This window comes from Lampris incognitus, chromosome 11 (assembly GCF_029633865.1).
Source record: "Lampris incognitus isolate fLamInc1 chromosome 11, fLamInc1.hap2, whole genome shotgun sequence".
In the NCBI taxonomy this organism is placed as follows: Eukaryota; Metazoa; Chordata; class Actinopteri; order Lampriformes; family Lampridae; genus Lampris; species Lampris incognitus.
This window is the reverse complement of record NC_079221.1, coordinates 6281657-6295852: the sequence shown is the minus strand read 5'-3', so window position 1 is coordinate 6295852 and position 14196 is coordinate 6281657. Positions and strand designations below refer to the sequence as shown.

The following is a 14196-nucleotide window of genomic DNA, read 5'->3' as shown; positions in this document are numbered from 1 at the left end:
GCGCAGGAAACCGGAGTAATGGGACAGCACTCCCATTACACCAAGACTTCCTCTGCATGTGGGAGGCTAGTGACGTCACAGCCTTTACTGAGCGGTTTATGAGCTCGTTACTTTCAGTCGTTAACATGAATCCTTAGTTTCCATCAGTGTCTACATTGTAGCTGTGTTCTTACCATGTGGTTACTTTTCCTTTATAACAACGCTGTAGCATTCCTTTAAAAAGTGCTAGCGTGCCAGTACCGTTATTGACTCGCCCCACTTTACCTCACCTATTCTTATCTGATCCAAACAGGTGTGTAACAATGAAGCCACATGCACCTGTGACACCACCTGGGCGGGAACAGACTGTAGCATGCCTGACCCGCCCAAGGAGCCCGAGGCCCGTGAGGACGAAGGACCCAAGGGTTGGTTTCCACCTCTCTCTCGCCCCTCTGGCGTCCGCTTGTCATACAAACAGGCTGATGAAAACGCCACCGCTTTAAATGCAGTCGCTCCGTTAACTTTGAGGGTCACTTCCGACGCCACTGTCGTTTTATTGCCCAGCGATGTCGCAGCGACTCCGTCACACACCCTGAGTCGGTACGGCTTATTAGACTAGCTCAAGAGTACATGGAAGACGATTCGGGGAAAAAATATGGCTCTAGAGATAAGCCACGGGAAACTGGGGGGGGGGTTTCCTCAGGTACAACCCGTCTTATAACTGCCCCTCATCACAGCATATAAACAGGGATACACAGTAGTGCTCGGCAGCCGGTACCCTGTACCGCACACTGTACCTATTCATGTCATGAGTGGTAATATAAGCACCTTAACACCAACATTTCCTGCAGCGTAGAGGAATGCAGGACTCTTAAAAAAAGTTCTTTGCGGTGTAGGGGCGGGGTAGATTGGGGTATAGCGGAGGGTGGCTTGGGTGGGCATGGGGGTAAACAGTCACAGAGGAAACAGTGTAACTGTCCATGACTCTGAAGCAGAAGCCTGCTTTTAATAATGCTCCTTTTCCCTCTGTGCAGTGAGCGTGGCCACTAACAGACTGATAGGGGCAGTAGCAGGGACTATTCTGGCCCTGGGGGTGATTTTTGGAGGCACAGGGTGGGGAATAGAGTAAGCATCTTTCACCCTTTCACAGCTCCTCCTCTCATACTAGTGCCTCAGTGTGCGGGCGGACTCGTGAGCCGGCCTGAGCCCGCGTGTGCGTCCCGGTGGCTTTGTGTTTCTTGTGTGTGTCGGTGGTGACCATACTATTGTCATGTGATTGGATGTTTTCAGTGTTGTGTGATTGATCGGTGGATTCCCCTCCTCCTGCCACCCCCCCACCCCCCATTATTATGATTCTCTTTCTTCACACACAACCCCCCCCTCTTCTTTTTACCCGCTCTTCCTCTCCTTCTTAGTCGTCATGTGATTGCTCCTGTGATCCTCTCCTTTCTGGGGCATGTGGGGCATTTAGATAGAAAACAGTCCAGAGAAGTATCAAGACAGCCACCTGGCTTGTAAGTCTGTGGAAGGCTGTGTGGTGACTGGGACTCCCAAAGACGTCCTCCACCGCCCTGTACCACAGGCTGCCTAGATCTCCCGTTAAAGCCGTTTCACCCAGCCCGTACGGTGACGGACACCGTTATTCTAGCCTTCTGCACATCCTTAAGAAAACGTAATCAGTGATGACAACTACCCACCACTTCAACTGGCAATGGGTCGACGAGATTTTTTTCACGCCGTCGTTCCATTGCATCGGAGTCACGTTAGCGGGTAGACTCGCACACTTAGGGAGGCCTGGAAAGCATGCGAAGTATCTGTAGACTTGATCGCTCGACTGTAACGGTATTCATATGACTTGTATTCTGTTCCATGTGAGATCGTCATTGTGCAGAGTTACATGTTATTTATACAGTAAGTATAGGAATTCATGTGTTTCTTCCCCCATAACCTTTTACAGGTCCTAGTGCCACCAATCTAATAATAGGCTCCATCGCCGGAGCCATCCTTGTGGCTGCCATAGTGCTGGGGGGGACTGGATGGGGCTTTAAGTAAGCAACACGCTGCATGTCTCTCTTGCCGTGACTCTAGCATCCCTGCTGCTTCTAGACACCAGAGTTTGAGCTCCTGCTGCAGAGAAAATAGATCCAGACTAGAAATGCAACGAGTGTGTATGATACTCCGAGTCAGCCCTCTTAGCCTCAAGTCGTGTGTTAAGATGCACATCACGAGCATGCCCCACACAAGTACTATGAAATGCTTAGCATGCACTTGTGAAACTATGACTGGCCTTTAAAGCTGAATGTCTGCCGAAGGATGGATAGACTAGAGGAAGATGCTGTAAGGGTACATGTATATATGTGTGTGTATGTGTGAGGACCATTTGGGGTGAGGGAGGGAGAAACACGGGTATCATCGGTGTATCTGTAGCAGAACCTCAAACTGATTGGACGGGCAAAGCTCAAAGCTTGACGTGCATGCTCAGTACAGGACCTTTTGAAAGAGATCTTCTTACGACAGAGGGGAAGCAATAGTACGAGCTGGTCCGCGCAACGTTTAACAAAGCCATTAAAAAAAAAAAAAAAAAAGAAGCCTAACGTGCCCTTGAAATCCAAACACAAGCCTCATAAATGTGTCTCTCTCTGCAACATAAGCTAGGAAATGTACTGGTTTCTACAACAGATTATGATGAATAACCTACTAAGTTCCAATCGACCAATCATTAGCCTGCTGTCTTGAGCAACAGGGGTGTTGAACATTAAATCTAAATAGCCTTGAGGAGTATTTGAAATGTACAATAGTGCAGCCACCGAAGCATGCCAGTTAGCAAAGCCTCGTGACAGTAACTGGGGGGGAAAAAAAATAGAGAGAAGATTTCTGCATGTTGACTCGGAGGAGGTCAGCTCATTGCACAAAGGCTGAGCCCAACCCGGAGTGACCTGGTCCTGGGTTAGCATGCTCTCATCGCTGCCATCATATATTTTGTGTTTCTCCGTCCTCTACTTGTTTGAGGGTGAGAGTTTAAAGTGGAGTGGTGAGAGAGCGAGAAAGAAGCCAGGACCATTTTGTTGGCCGCAGCCTTTGTGCCGTGGCTGGCCACACCCACCTGGATGACCACGCTCCGCCCTAGAGCAGAGCAGGACTCTCGGACCCGCCCACACCGGCTGCCATTGCTGCCTGCTTCACAGACCTGGTACAGACATGGCGCATTGCACTGCATGAACCACGCACAGCAATAGTGCCACCGTCAACTGGCCAACTATTGGAAAAGGTGCATGACAGACTGATAGACGCCCCACCACAAGCCACAGTACGGGGAGGTTAATGCATAACTCCTTGTCGTTGTTTCTGTTGTTGTCCTATTGTCGTAGTGGTAGTTTTTGTTGCTGCTACTGCCGTGGTTGTTGTTCATGTGGTTGTTTTCTCTTTCCCTCCTCTATAGAGTACATTTTATGTTGACTCTTTCCTCCCAGATGGTTATGTTTTCAGTGGAACTAATGTCTTTTCCATCAAACAAATGGTAATGAAAGATGTCTCCTGCAGTTACCCTTGTAAACAGATGTCGCATGCACACGCCAGCGAGCCGAACGTCTGCAAACGGGCAGCTGAGAGCGTTCAGTGGCTCAAGTTCAGATACAAAAGCAGCTCAGCTGAAAGCAGTTGGCATCGTATTCCTGACCAACGGGCAGGATATAATTTTCCCTAAATTCCCTAAAATCACTATTGTCTACTTTGATCACTCGGTGTCGCGGGCCTCTGCTAACACCGGGGAGACACGTTAGGGGTTATTGGAGCCCTCGGATGAAAAAACGAGGCAGTAGATGTGAATGCATATTGGCACGGCGTCCAAAGCTTTTCACTAATGCCCCTTTTCCACCGCACGGTACCGCCTCGCCTCGACTCTATTTGACTCTACTCGCTTTACTTTTTGGGGATTTGGTTGTCCACTGCAGATAGCGCCCCCTCACGGCGAGGCCCCGCTGGTCGTTTGTGGGCCTGTTGACTAGTTTTTCCTCCCTCGTCTACCTGCGCCCTGCCCCCCCCCCTGACCGAGTGTTTCGTTTTCCAAAAAATCAACAAGACCGACTCTAGATGTGTGCTTCACATGGACAATATTAGTGTAACTAAGAGACTCACTGACAACAAATATAAATACATTTTATCTATTTTTAAATTTTATTTAAATATAAATATTTGTATTTATTTATTTTATAATATTTTATTTATATTTTAATAAATATACATATATTCTCAGCTATAATGCAAGTTTCGTAAGACTCGCGTTGGCATTTCCTGTTATAAAGAGAGCTGTCCAATTTCTCTCTGACCAATCAGTGGTCGGGTTTTATTTATAGTCGAATAATTATAAATAAATTTGATCTATTTTTTAATTTTATTTAAATTTAAATATTTTTATTTATTTATTTTATAATATTTTATTTATATTTGAATAAATATACATATATTCACATTTACTTATATTTATATTTTATTTGATTTATTTATTTATAGCGGTATTTTCATGGTCACCTTTTTAGTATGGGCTCAGCTCACTTGGAACCTCGACGGAGGTGGTACCACAAAAAGTACCTGGTACCAGGTAGTATCCCTCACTTTCACCCAATGGAAAACCAAAAAAAAAAAAAAGCCAGTAGACTAGAGTTGAGCCGGTACCACGCAGTAGAAAAGGGGCATTATGAGAAACGTAACCAAAAAAAAAAAAAAAAATTGGTCTCATTAGAAATGTGCTGCTAACGCGGTGTATATTCAGCTGTCATGGCGTCTGAATATCAAGGCCCGTGAATGAAAAGGCTCCGGACTGTGCGCTTGTAGACATCGGCGTGCTGGCTGACGAGGACCGGCTGGCAGCCTCGCCTCATCTCACCGTCTACGGCGTTACGTTAACCCTGCTAGAGGATCTCTCAAGCGCTCAGGGGCAGCTTGCTTAATCCCGGGGCGTTTTCCCCTCGTCTACCACTCCTAAATTTAACGCAAATGATCCCTTTCTCGACGGCCCGCTTTGCTCTGAAGCAGCGCCGAGTGCTTAGGAGACTAACCGTTAACGAAGAGATGAGCGTGGCTGCCTGCCCAGGTTAAACTAGATGTGTTGGAGACGCCAACACGGCTAACGCTGACACCTGTTTCCTCTCTTCATCCCCACCACCCCCATAAAGAAATGTGAAGAAGCGACGGTACGACCCCAACGCCTCCGCCATCTAACCCGGGGAGAGACGCGGCGACCAGAGAGGGACTCCTCTTCCTCCTCCTCCTCCTCCTCCTCCTCCAAGGCTTCCTTTAGTTGGCTACTTGACAGCTGGACTGCACTTAACTGCTGCTGATCTCTTGGCATTAGATTTACTTGAACAAAAAAAAAAGACATAGTGGACGTTTTAACAACAAAAAGAAAAATCCATTGTAGTGGCATAGAAACGCAGCCTCTTCAACCCTTCCACCACCACCACCGCCACCACCACCACCCACCTCGCAGACCCCACCCCCCCTCCGCCCTGATCTCTAGAGCGATATAGCTCCTCTTCCATCCTTAGTGCCAGTGCACAGGCGTTTAGGAGGAATCCACACCACTCTCTCACCTGGCATGATACTCTCTGCACAACGAGTGCTGCTCGCCGGCCCTGGCATGAAGAGCCCTCTCCGCGGGACTCTGCACGGCTACGAAAGCTACGAATATACTGCAAGAACTAACTTAAACAAAGACAAAAAAACAACAAAAACAACAAAAAACAACAAAAAAAAAATCATTCATTCATCCCAACGGAGGAGATAGCCTCCTTAAAAAACAAGCCCGGCTGAACGCGGCGCAGGCTCCCCCGCCTTACTTAACTCCCCAGTGTCGGAGGTGGGAATGAGCAGAGGGCGGCTGCATGTAAGAATGCAGACCCCCCCCCCCCACACACACACACATTAGTTTTTTCGACAAAGTGCGAGGACTGTACATATGGGAGGGGAGAAGAGTTCAGGTTCGAAACCACCACATATCATTTCACACCGCTTTTCTTTTGTCTTAGCAGGTTGTATAGCGGGTGTTTTTGGCAATGTTGATGACACACACACACACACACACACACACAAAAAACCGCCCCCCAAAACAAATCGTAACCCAATTACTATGATGGGCTGAAATGTGACGAACAACAGCACATCGTGACGCTCGGCCGGCAAGGCGTTCGTGGGGGCGCCTGCCGAGTCTGAGGTCAAAGGGCAAGGGATGCAGCGGCGGTCGCGTCAAGGGGCCCCGATGTCGCGTCTAGAAGCCCGGCCAACGGCGATCACGCAGAGAGGGGTCAGAGGTCAGATACGTATCCAATCAGATCAATTGTCAAAAGCCCCCAACACCACCCCCACCCCCCCACCCTTCGCTCTTATATACTTCCAGTAGTGACACAAAAGCCAAAGAACCAAATGACCTGAACGTTATGGATGTTGTTGCACGCGGAGCACTTCCCCCCCCCCCCCCCACCCCCCCTCCCCATCTGCGTAAGTCGGCGCCTCTCCCTCCGCCGACGTCCATGCAGGCGCTCACCTGTCCAATTAGGTCTCACGAACTAACGGTCCTCATCAACACCCACTATACTGGCTTGGCCTCGTGCTCCCATAAACTCTCTTACTAGAAACCAAGTTCGGCTCTACCTTTCTACGCTGCATGCATTCACTATAGTGGGCTTATAAGTCTGTACGGGAGTCCCCCCCCCCCCAAAAAAAAAGACAAAACCGCAAGAAAAATATGCTACAAAAGATAGGTGCATGTCGTCAGCAAAACATTTAACTTTTATTTACTATGCAAAGAAAGATATTGCACAAACGCGTTGGGTTGATAACAATATCAGTAAACACACGGGAAATACAAAACCTCCGCTAGTCAGCTGACCTTTTGTATCTGGCCACTCGAACGTCGACTTCCATTTAGCGTCAAAACCGGTGAAACTAGGGATAAAAAACACAACAACAATCGAATTCATATTTCCAGTGACGAGCGAGAGCTCATCCTTTTACATGTGTGGAATTCCAAATCATTTTGTGTGTCCCCCCTCCCCCCCCCCATCCCCATCCAATTCTGATGTTTTTAATCGAGACGCCTGCGCGGTGCCTGTGGGCCGCGAGGCCGAAACGGGTCAACGGGTCAAGCAGAACAGGAGCAGGTCACAATGTACAGACGGGGCTTTTGTTTCCAGTCCAGCTGACGGTTGGTGTGTTCCGGGTGCTGCCATAGCACTGGCATTGTGTAATCCCACATGTTACTACTCATCATCATCATCTTCATCGTCATCATCTCGTGTCCCTCTCTCACTGCATCATGTACAGTTGGACGGATGAATAAAATCCCTGACGTATTTTATGTACACGTCTCTTGTCTTCTGTGGTGTGGACCGGGAGGCCTCACGGTGGGAAGTGATGCAGATTTGTGATGTGCGTTTTATGAAGAGAGGCGGCGGTAGACGGTCCCCAGATGGCAAAATTGCTGTGGCCCGGACCCGTCCCATACCCGACACTTCATCTGGCCCACATACTGCGTGGAATGATGGCACCTGGGCGGTCCGTTCCTGTTTGCCAGATCTGGGCCAGAACCAAGCCATAGCAATGCCGCATGTGCCACATATTTGCCAAAGGTGGACGATATTTGTTTTGTGATATTTGGGCCATATTCACCATTTACCACACGGGTCACTTCAGGGTCACATCCAGATCACATGTTGCCCAGAGCACCACATCTTTGCCAAAAAAGGCCCACATTTGATTTGGCATATTTGGGCCATATTTGCTATTATACATGTGGATCACTTCAGGCTCACATCCATTTTGTCAGGGCCAGAAGAAGGCCATCAGTGCCGCATCATTGCCTGAAGAGGCCCACATCCAGATGCTGTCTGGGTCAAGGTCAAGGAATGCAGTCTGGGGGCCCACCTTAACTAGTAGTGCATCTGTAATATATCGCAGTTTATTTGACCATGTTTAGTACAATTTACAACCTTATTTCTACAGATTAATGTAAAGGATCCATCCATCCATTATCCAAGCCGCTTATCCTACTCAGGGTCGAGGGATGCTGGAGCCTATCAGAATCAGAATCAGAATACTTTATTCATCCCCGAGGGGAAATTGGGTTCTACTACAGACACTCACACTCTAATAACTAAAAACTAACAAGATACAAGATAAGAAAATAGAAACAGAAACAAACAGAAATAAAAGATAAATAAGAAATGGAAATAAGAACAAAGTATATTAACAAGCATGGTGCACATACCACCCTATCTATACTGCACTACCACAGCACACAACAAGCAGCACACAACAAGCAGCACAAACCAAACCCGACAGGGCCGGTCCAGTGACCATTAACTCAGAGTGTCTGACAGTCTGAGTCTGAGGGAGGAGTTGTAAAGTTTGATGGCCACAGGCAGGAATTACCTCCTGTGGCGTTCTGTGGTGCTTTTCGGCAGAATGAGTCCGTTACTAAAAGTACTCCTGTGCCCGACCAGCATGTCATGGAGTGGGTGGGAGACATTGTCCATGATGGCACGTAATTTCAACAGCGTCCTCCTCTCAGAATCCGCCGCCAGAGAATCCAGTTCCACCCCCACAATGTCACCAGCCTTGCGGGACAATTTATTGAGCCTGTTTGCACCCGCTACCCTCAACCTGCTGCCCCAACACACAACAGCAAACAGGAGAGCACTGGCCACCACAGACTCACACCACATCCTGAGCATTGTCTGGCAGATGTTGAAGGACCTCAGCCTCCTCAAAATGCAGAGACAGCTCTGTCCCTTGTAGAGGGCATCAGTGTTCTTAGCCCAGTCCAGTTTATTGTCTATATACACCCCCAGGTACTTATAGTATTCCACAGTGTCCACACTGACCCCCTGGATGGAGACGGACATTTAGTACCACCTGAAGCTCAGTCTGGACAAGAAAGAGCTGATGTTCCTCCCGGGGAAAGGTTGCCCACACTGAGACCTGGCCATCAGCATTGACAACACCGTGGTGACACCAAATCGCCGCGCCCTTGGCAAATCGGACTGTGAGGAATCTGGGTGTGATCCTGGACGACCAACTGTCGTTTGCTGAAAACGTCGCATCGGTTGCTCGCTCCTGCAGATTTCTCCTCTATAACATCAGGAGGATTCGCCCATTCCTCACCGACGAGACGGCACAGGTGCTCATCCAGGCTCTGGTCATCTCCCGGCTGGACCACGGCAACTTCCTCCTTGCTGACACCCCGGCGTCGGCCATCAGACCTCTGGAGCTTGTTCAGAAAGCTGCAGCTCTGTCTGGTGTTCAGCCGCCCTAAGTTCTCCCACACAACTCCCCTTCTCATGTCCTTACACTGGCTCCCAGTAGCTGCTGGCATCCAGTCTAAGACTCTGGTGCTAGCCTACAGGGCAGTGAAAGGAACAGCGCCTTCCTATCTACAGGCCATGGTCAAGCCCTACACCCCCACCCGACCACTTGGCTCTGCTGCCTCGGGACGCCTGGTTGCCCCGTCGCTCAGAGACCCTTGCTGCTGATCGACCCGGTCACGGCTCTTTTCTGTCCTGGCCCCACAGTGGTGGAATGAACTCCCCACTGATGTCAGGACAGCAGAGTCGCTGCCCATCTTCCGGTGCAGGTTCAAAACTCACCTCTTTAAGAACTACTACCCTGCTACTTGCTCTTAGCACTTGTTGTATTCACTCATTAAAAAATAAAAATCTATTTCTTGCGCTTTTACTTTAGCACTGGTTTTGCTCTTAGATGCTTGTTTAGATGCACTTATGACCTCTGATGACTAGTAGTTCTCCTGATTTCCTACGTTAAATGATGCTCTTATTGTAAGTCGCTTTGGATAACAGCGTCAGCTAAATGACTGTCATATAATGTAATGTAATGTAATGTAGTAGTAGTAACAGTATTGACAGTAGTAGTAGTTTTAGAAATAGCAGTGGTATAGGCAGTTGTAGTAGAAGTAGTAGCAGTTGTAGAAGCAGTCGTAGTAGCAGTAGCCTAACAGTAGTAGTATTAGTAGCAGCAGCAGTAGTTAGTATTAGTAGCAGCAGCAGCAACAGTAGTAGTAGTAGTAGTAGTAGTAACATCCTTTTCCAGTAGATGATGTTATACATTAGTTAGTATTAGTAGCAGCAACAGTAGTAGTAGTAGTAGTAGTGGTAACATCCTTTTCCAGTAGATGATGTTATACGTTAGTTAGTATTAGTAGCAGCAGCAGCAGTAGTAGTAGTAGTAGTAGTAGTAGTAGTAGTAGTAGTAGTAGTAGTAGTAACATCCTTTTCCAGTAGATGATGTTATACGTTATAGAAAAGATAAGTTGTCTTTCTTGTCCAAAGGATCAGGATGATGAGCCATTACAAGAACAAACGTCCGTGAATTGAGATTTGAAAATGTCTTTCCCTCAGCACAGCTGCACGTAAAACAAAACAGGAATTGTTATTTCTCCCGGCGGTCATGTACTTCCTGTTTAAGAGTGCCTTAACATTACATTACTCTGAACTTTGTGCCTGAATGAAAACAGTATTCAGTAATTGAAAGTCAGTGCTTTTGTTTTTGAGCTGACTTGGGTGGTTGAAACCTGCTTTTTTTGCGTCATCCAAAGGTTGAATGATTGATTGACAAACCAGCCCGGCACATTATCAGTGGCCTCTCCCTCAGAAAGCAATTACAGCCGCGATCAGGCATGCCTGTGACATTTCGGTAAAAGCACGGTAGACATATAGTACGTCAGGCAGCACGCTCTTCTGCAGTCTCCCATCTGCTGCCTGTTCCAAAAGAAATATGAACTCCTCAAGACGGTCCAGGTCTCAAATTGTCCGTCTCCTGTTGGTTTTTCATTTTCAGCTGTGGCGTTATTTCCCCAGAATTCACCGAGCAGTTTAATGCAACACGTCGTCTGGAGGGGTGCAGCTCAGCTCTGACTTAGAGACTTGCAGAGTATCAAACCTGCATGTAGTATATACATATAAACCACACCCGGGGTAAATAAAATGGTCGTTTCATGCGAGCTGCTGTGTCGTTTTCTTTATTTGAACGGGGAAATTACTTCTAAGCAAACGAAGCATTTGTTTATTTGGCCAGTTTGTGTTTGCAGCATGCTGATATGGAAGTAGTTCGGACGGATTGCCAGTGTTCCAGCTTTTTCTGACTCCTCTTGGCGTGAATGGGTTACGGTTAGGGTTGGCGGAGGGGTTAGGGTTAGCCTACCGGTTTGTTCCCATCTAGTTTTAAACATGCAACAGCCCGGCCTCTCCTCCAGAAACCTACTCTCGACCCTCTTGTTTTACGCAATTTTAGACCAAATTCAAATCTACCTTTTTCATCTAAAATCGTAGAAAAGGCTGTTGTTCTTCAACCAATCACACACATGAGTAGTTGAAGTATTTTCCAGCAATTTCAATCAGGATACGCACCACAGCACAGAAACAGCTGCCATTAATGTTACCAACGACTGACTGCTGGCTGCTGACTCTGGTGCTGGCTCAGTTTTAATTCAGCTTGATCGGAGTTCCACTTCTGATACGGTCGACCACGTCCCTTTTAAATCACCTGGAAAACTATGTTGGCATTAAGGATACTGTTCTTACCCGGTTCCAATCCTTCCTATCTGACAGATGTTTCTCTGTTATAATGGGAGAATTCTCCTCATCCCCAGCCCCCCCTCGCATGTGGTGTCCCTCAGGGGTCAGTTCTTGAAGTTTATAATATTATAAGTAGGAAAAGAGACAAGCACAGGGATCTGAGCGACTTTGACAAAGGGCCAAATTGTGATGGCTAGACGACTGGGTCAGAGCATCTCCAAAATGGCAGGTCTTGCGGGGTGTTCCAGTGGTCAGTGCCTACCGAAAGTGGTCCAATGAAGGAGAACCGGTGATCCGATCCTACAGAAGAGCTACTGTACCTCAAATTGTTGAAAAAGTTAATGCTGGCTGTGATGGGCAGGTGTCAGGACACAGTGCATCACATCTTGCTGCGTATGGGGCTGGTAGCTGCAGACTCCTCAGAGTGCCCATGATGCCACCGCGGAAAGCGCCTACAATGAGCACGTGAATGTCAGAACTGGACCTTGGAGCACTGGAAGAAGGTAGCCTGGTCTGATGAATCATGTTTTCTTTTACATCATGTGGACGGCCGGGTGCGTGTGCGTCGTTAACCTGGGGAAGAGACGGCACCAGGATGAAAACAAGGCAAGCTGGCGGGGGCAGTGTGATGCTCTGGGCAACATTCTTGCTGGGAAACCTTGGTGCTGCCATTTAGGTGGATGTTACTTTGACAGGTACCACCTACCTAAACATCATAGCAGACCAAGTGCACCCCCTCATGGCAAGGGTATTCCCTGATGGCAGTGGCCTCAGGTGGTTTTAACGTTTTGTCTGATCAGTGTATGGACGCCTTGCATAAAACCTGCACTACCCTGTAAATAACTTGTATTCTGTAAATAACTTCTTAAAATTCCAATTTAACTTTTTGCAAATACATCTCCTGCCACCCAGTGGCGGGCATCAGGGGCTGCCACGTGGTCTCACGTTCAACTCTGAACCAGTGCTGATTGCACTTTACTTTCATTTAAAAATGATTTTATCTTGCATATGTTTCATTTACTGACTTTTATCTTCGCTATTTACAGTTAAAATTTCCCTCTTGCACCAACATACCTAGACAAATTCCTTGTATGTTCTTGGACTTGGCAACAAATCTGATTCCGATGGTCTAATGCTGATCCGTGAGAGTCCAAGACACTTTCCTTGTATGTGCAAACATACTTGACCAGTGACTCTGATTCTCATTTAAACCGTTCCTCCTTCCGGTGCACACCAGCTGTGACAGACTCAGTATGGGGAGGGTTGCATGTACAACTGCGGTTTATTATAATCAATTTTACTATCGAAATTATCAAAAAGGTTCAGCTTTATATTTTTCTTGGGTGTCCGGGTAGCATGGTGGACTATCCCGTTGCCTACCAACATAGGGATCGCCGGTTCGAATCCCCGTGTTGCCTCTAGCTTGGCCAGGCGTCCCTACAGACACAATTGGCCGTGTCTGCGGGTGGGAAGCCGGATGTGGGTATGTGTCCTGGTCGTTGCACTAGCGCCTCCTCTGGTCGGTCGGGGTGCCAGTTCAGGGGGGGAGGGGGAACTGGGGGGGAATAGCGTGATCCTCCCACGCGCTACATCCCCCTGGCGAAACTCCTCACTGCCAGGTGAAAAGAAGCGGCTGGCGACTCCACATGTATCGAAGGAGGCATGTGGTAGTCTGCAGCCCTCCCCGGATCGGCAGAGGGGGTGGAGCAGCCACGGCTCGGTAAGAGTGGGGTGATTGGCCGGGTACAATTGGGGAGAAAAAAGAGGGGGGGGTGGGAATCCCCCCTAAAAAAAAAAGAAGGAAAAAAAAAGGAAGAAATCTGAATTTCTTTGAGAAATAAAACGGAACTGAAATGAGGCTTGCATACAGTGTGACATCAGTGATTAACTCTCCACCCGCCCCCCTTTAATGGAAAGCCTCTGACGTCAACCAAAACAAACCAACAGATAGTTTTCAAAGTCGACAAAACAAGCGCTCCATATTTCACCCGCTGTTTTCTTACGGTAAGCATGCATGGTCTGTTCTGGAGGGAAAATAGCTCAGTTAATCTTCTGGTGTGTGTGTGTGTGTATATATATATATATATACATATATATATATATATGTATGTATATATATATAATTTTTTTCATTTATTGTGGGCCTCTCATGCTGTAAATCAGAATGAGATGTGTAACTCTTAATAAAAAACGGCTCAGTCCAGACTATTCCGGTGTAGATCTGCTGCACAGTATCTGACTTGTTTCTCGCCGTTGCTGGGTTAGTTTTCCCCGTCAGTGTTGGGTGTGAATAAATGAACGCAGACCGGCTCATCTGACTTGTATTTGCAAATGTCGTCCGTTGCATCACGTCTCTGCAAGATCCTTTAACGAATGCACGTTTTTTCCTCTAGTGTGGGTGTCTCCTGTGTAAATTTACCCCTCACTTTGGAGTGGTTTTTCAGGTTATTTTTCCCAAAATCATGCTCGTCGAATTCAGATAGTGGAGAATGTTGACCTCTGTCTGTCTCTCTGTCTCTCTCTGTCTCTGTCTCTCTCAACACCACCACGTGTACCTACACGCGGTCTAACTCTCAACACCTTTGCCTTGCAGTTTTATTCTCATGCTACCTATAAACTATGTTGTCTGGTGTAG

At 47.5% G+C, this 14196-nt stretch overlaps 1 protein-coding gene across 1 annotated transcript in view; it reads left to right on the top strand.

Annotated features, from left to right (window-relative positions):
• The window catches only part of LOC130120497 (disintegrin and metalloproteinase domain-containing protein 23), a 31879-nt gene extending 26462 nt beyond the window's left edge, over window positions 1-5417 (top strand). Inside the window, exons 24-26 of the mRNA XM_056289059.1 lie at window positions 293-404; window positions 1937-2027; window positions 5151-5417. Coding sequence (XP_056145034.1) covers window positions 293-404; window positions 1937-2027; window positions 5151-5196 — 249 coding nt within the window. The 3' untranslated portion in view covers window positions 5197-5417. The remainder of the gene's footprint in view (window positions 1-292; window positions 405-1936; window positions 2028-5150) is intronic.
• Window positions 5418-14196: the final 8779 nt, after the last annotated feature.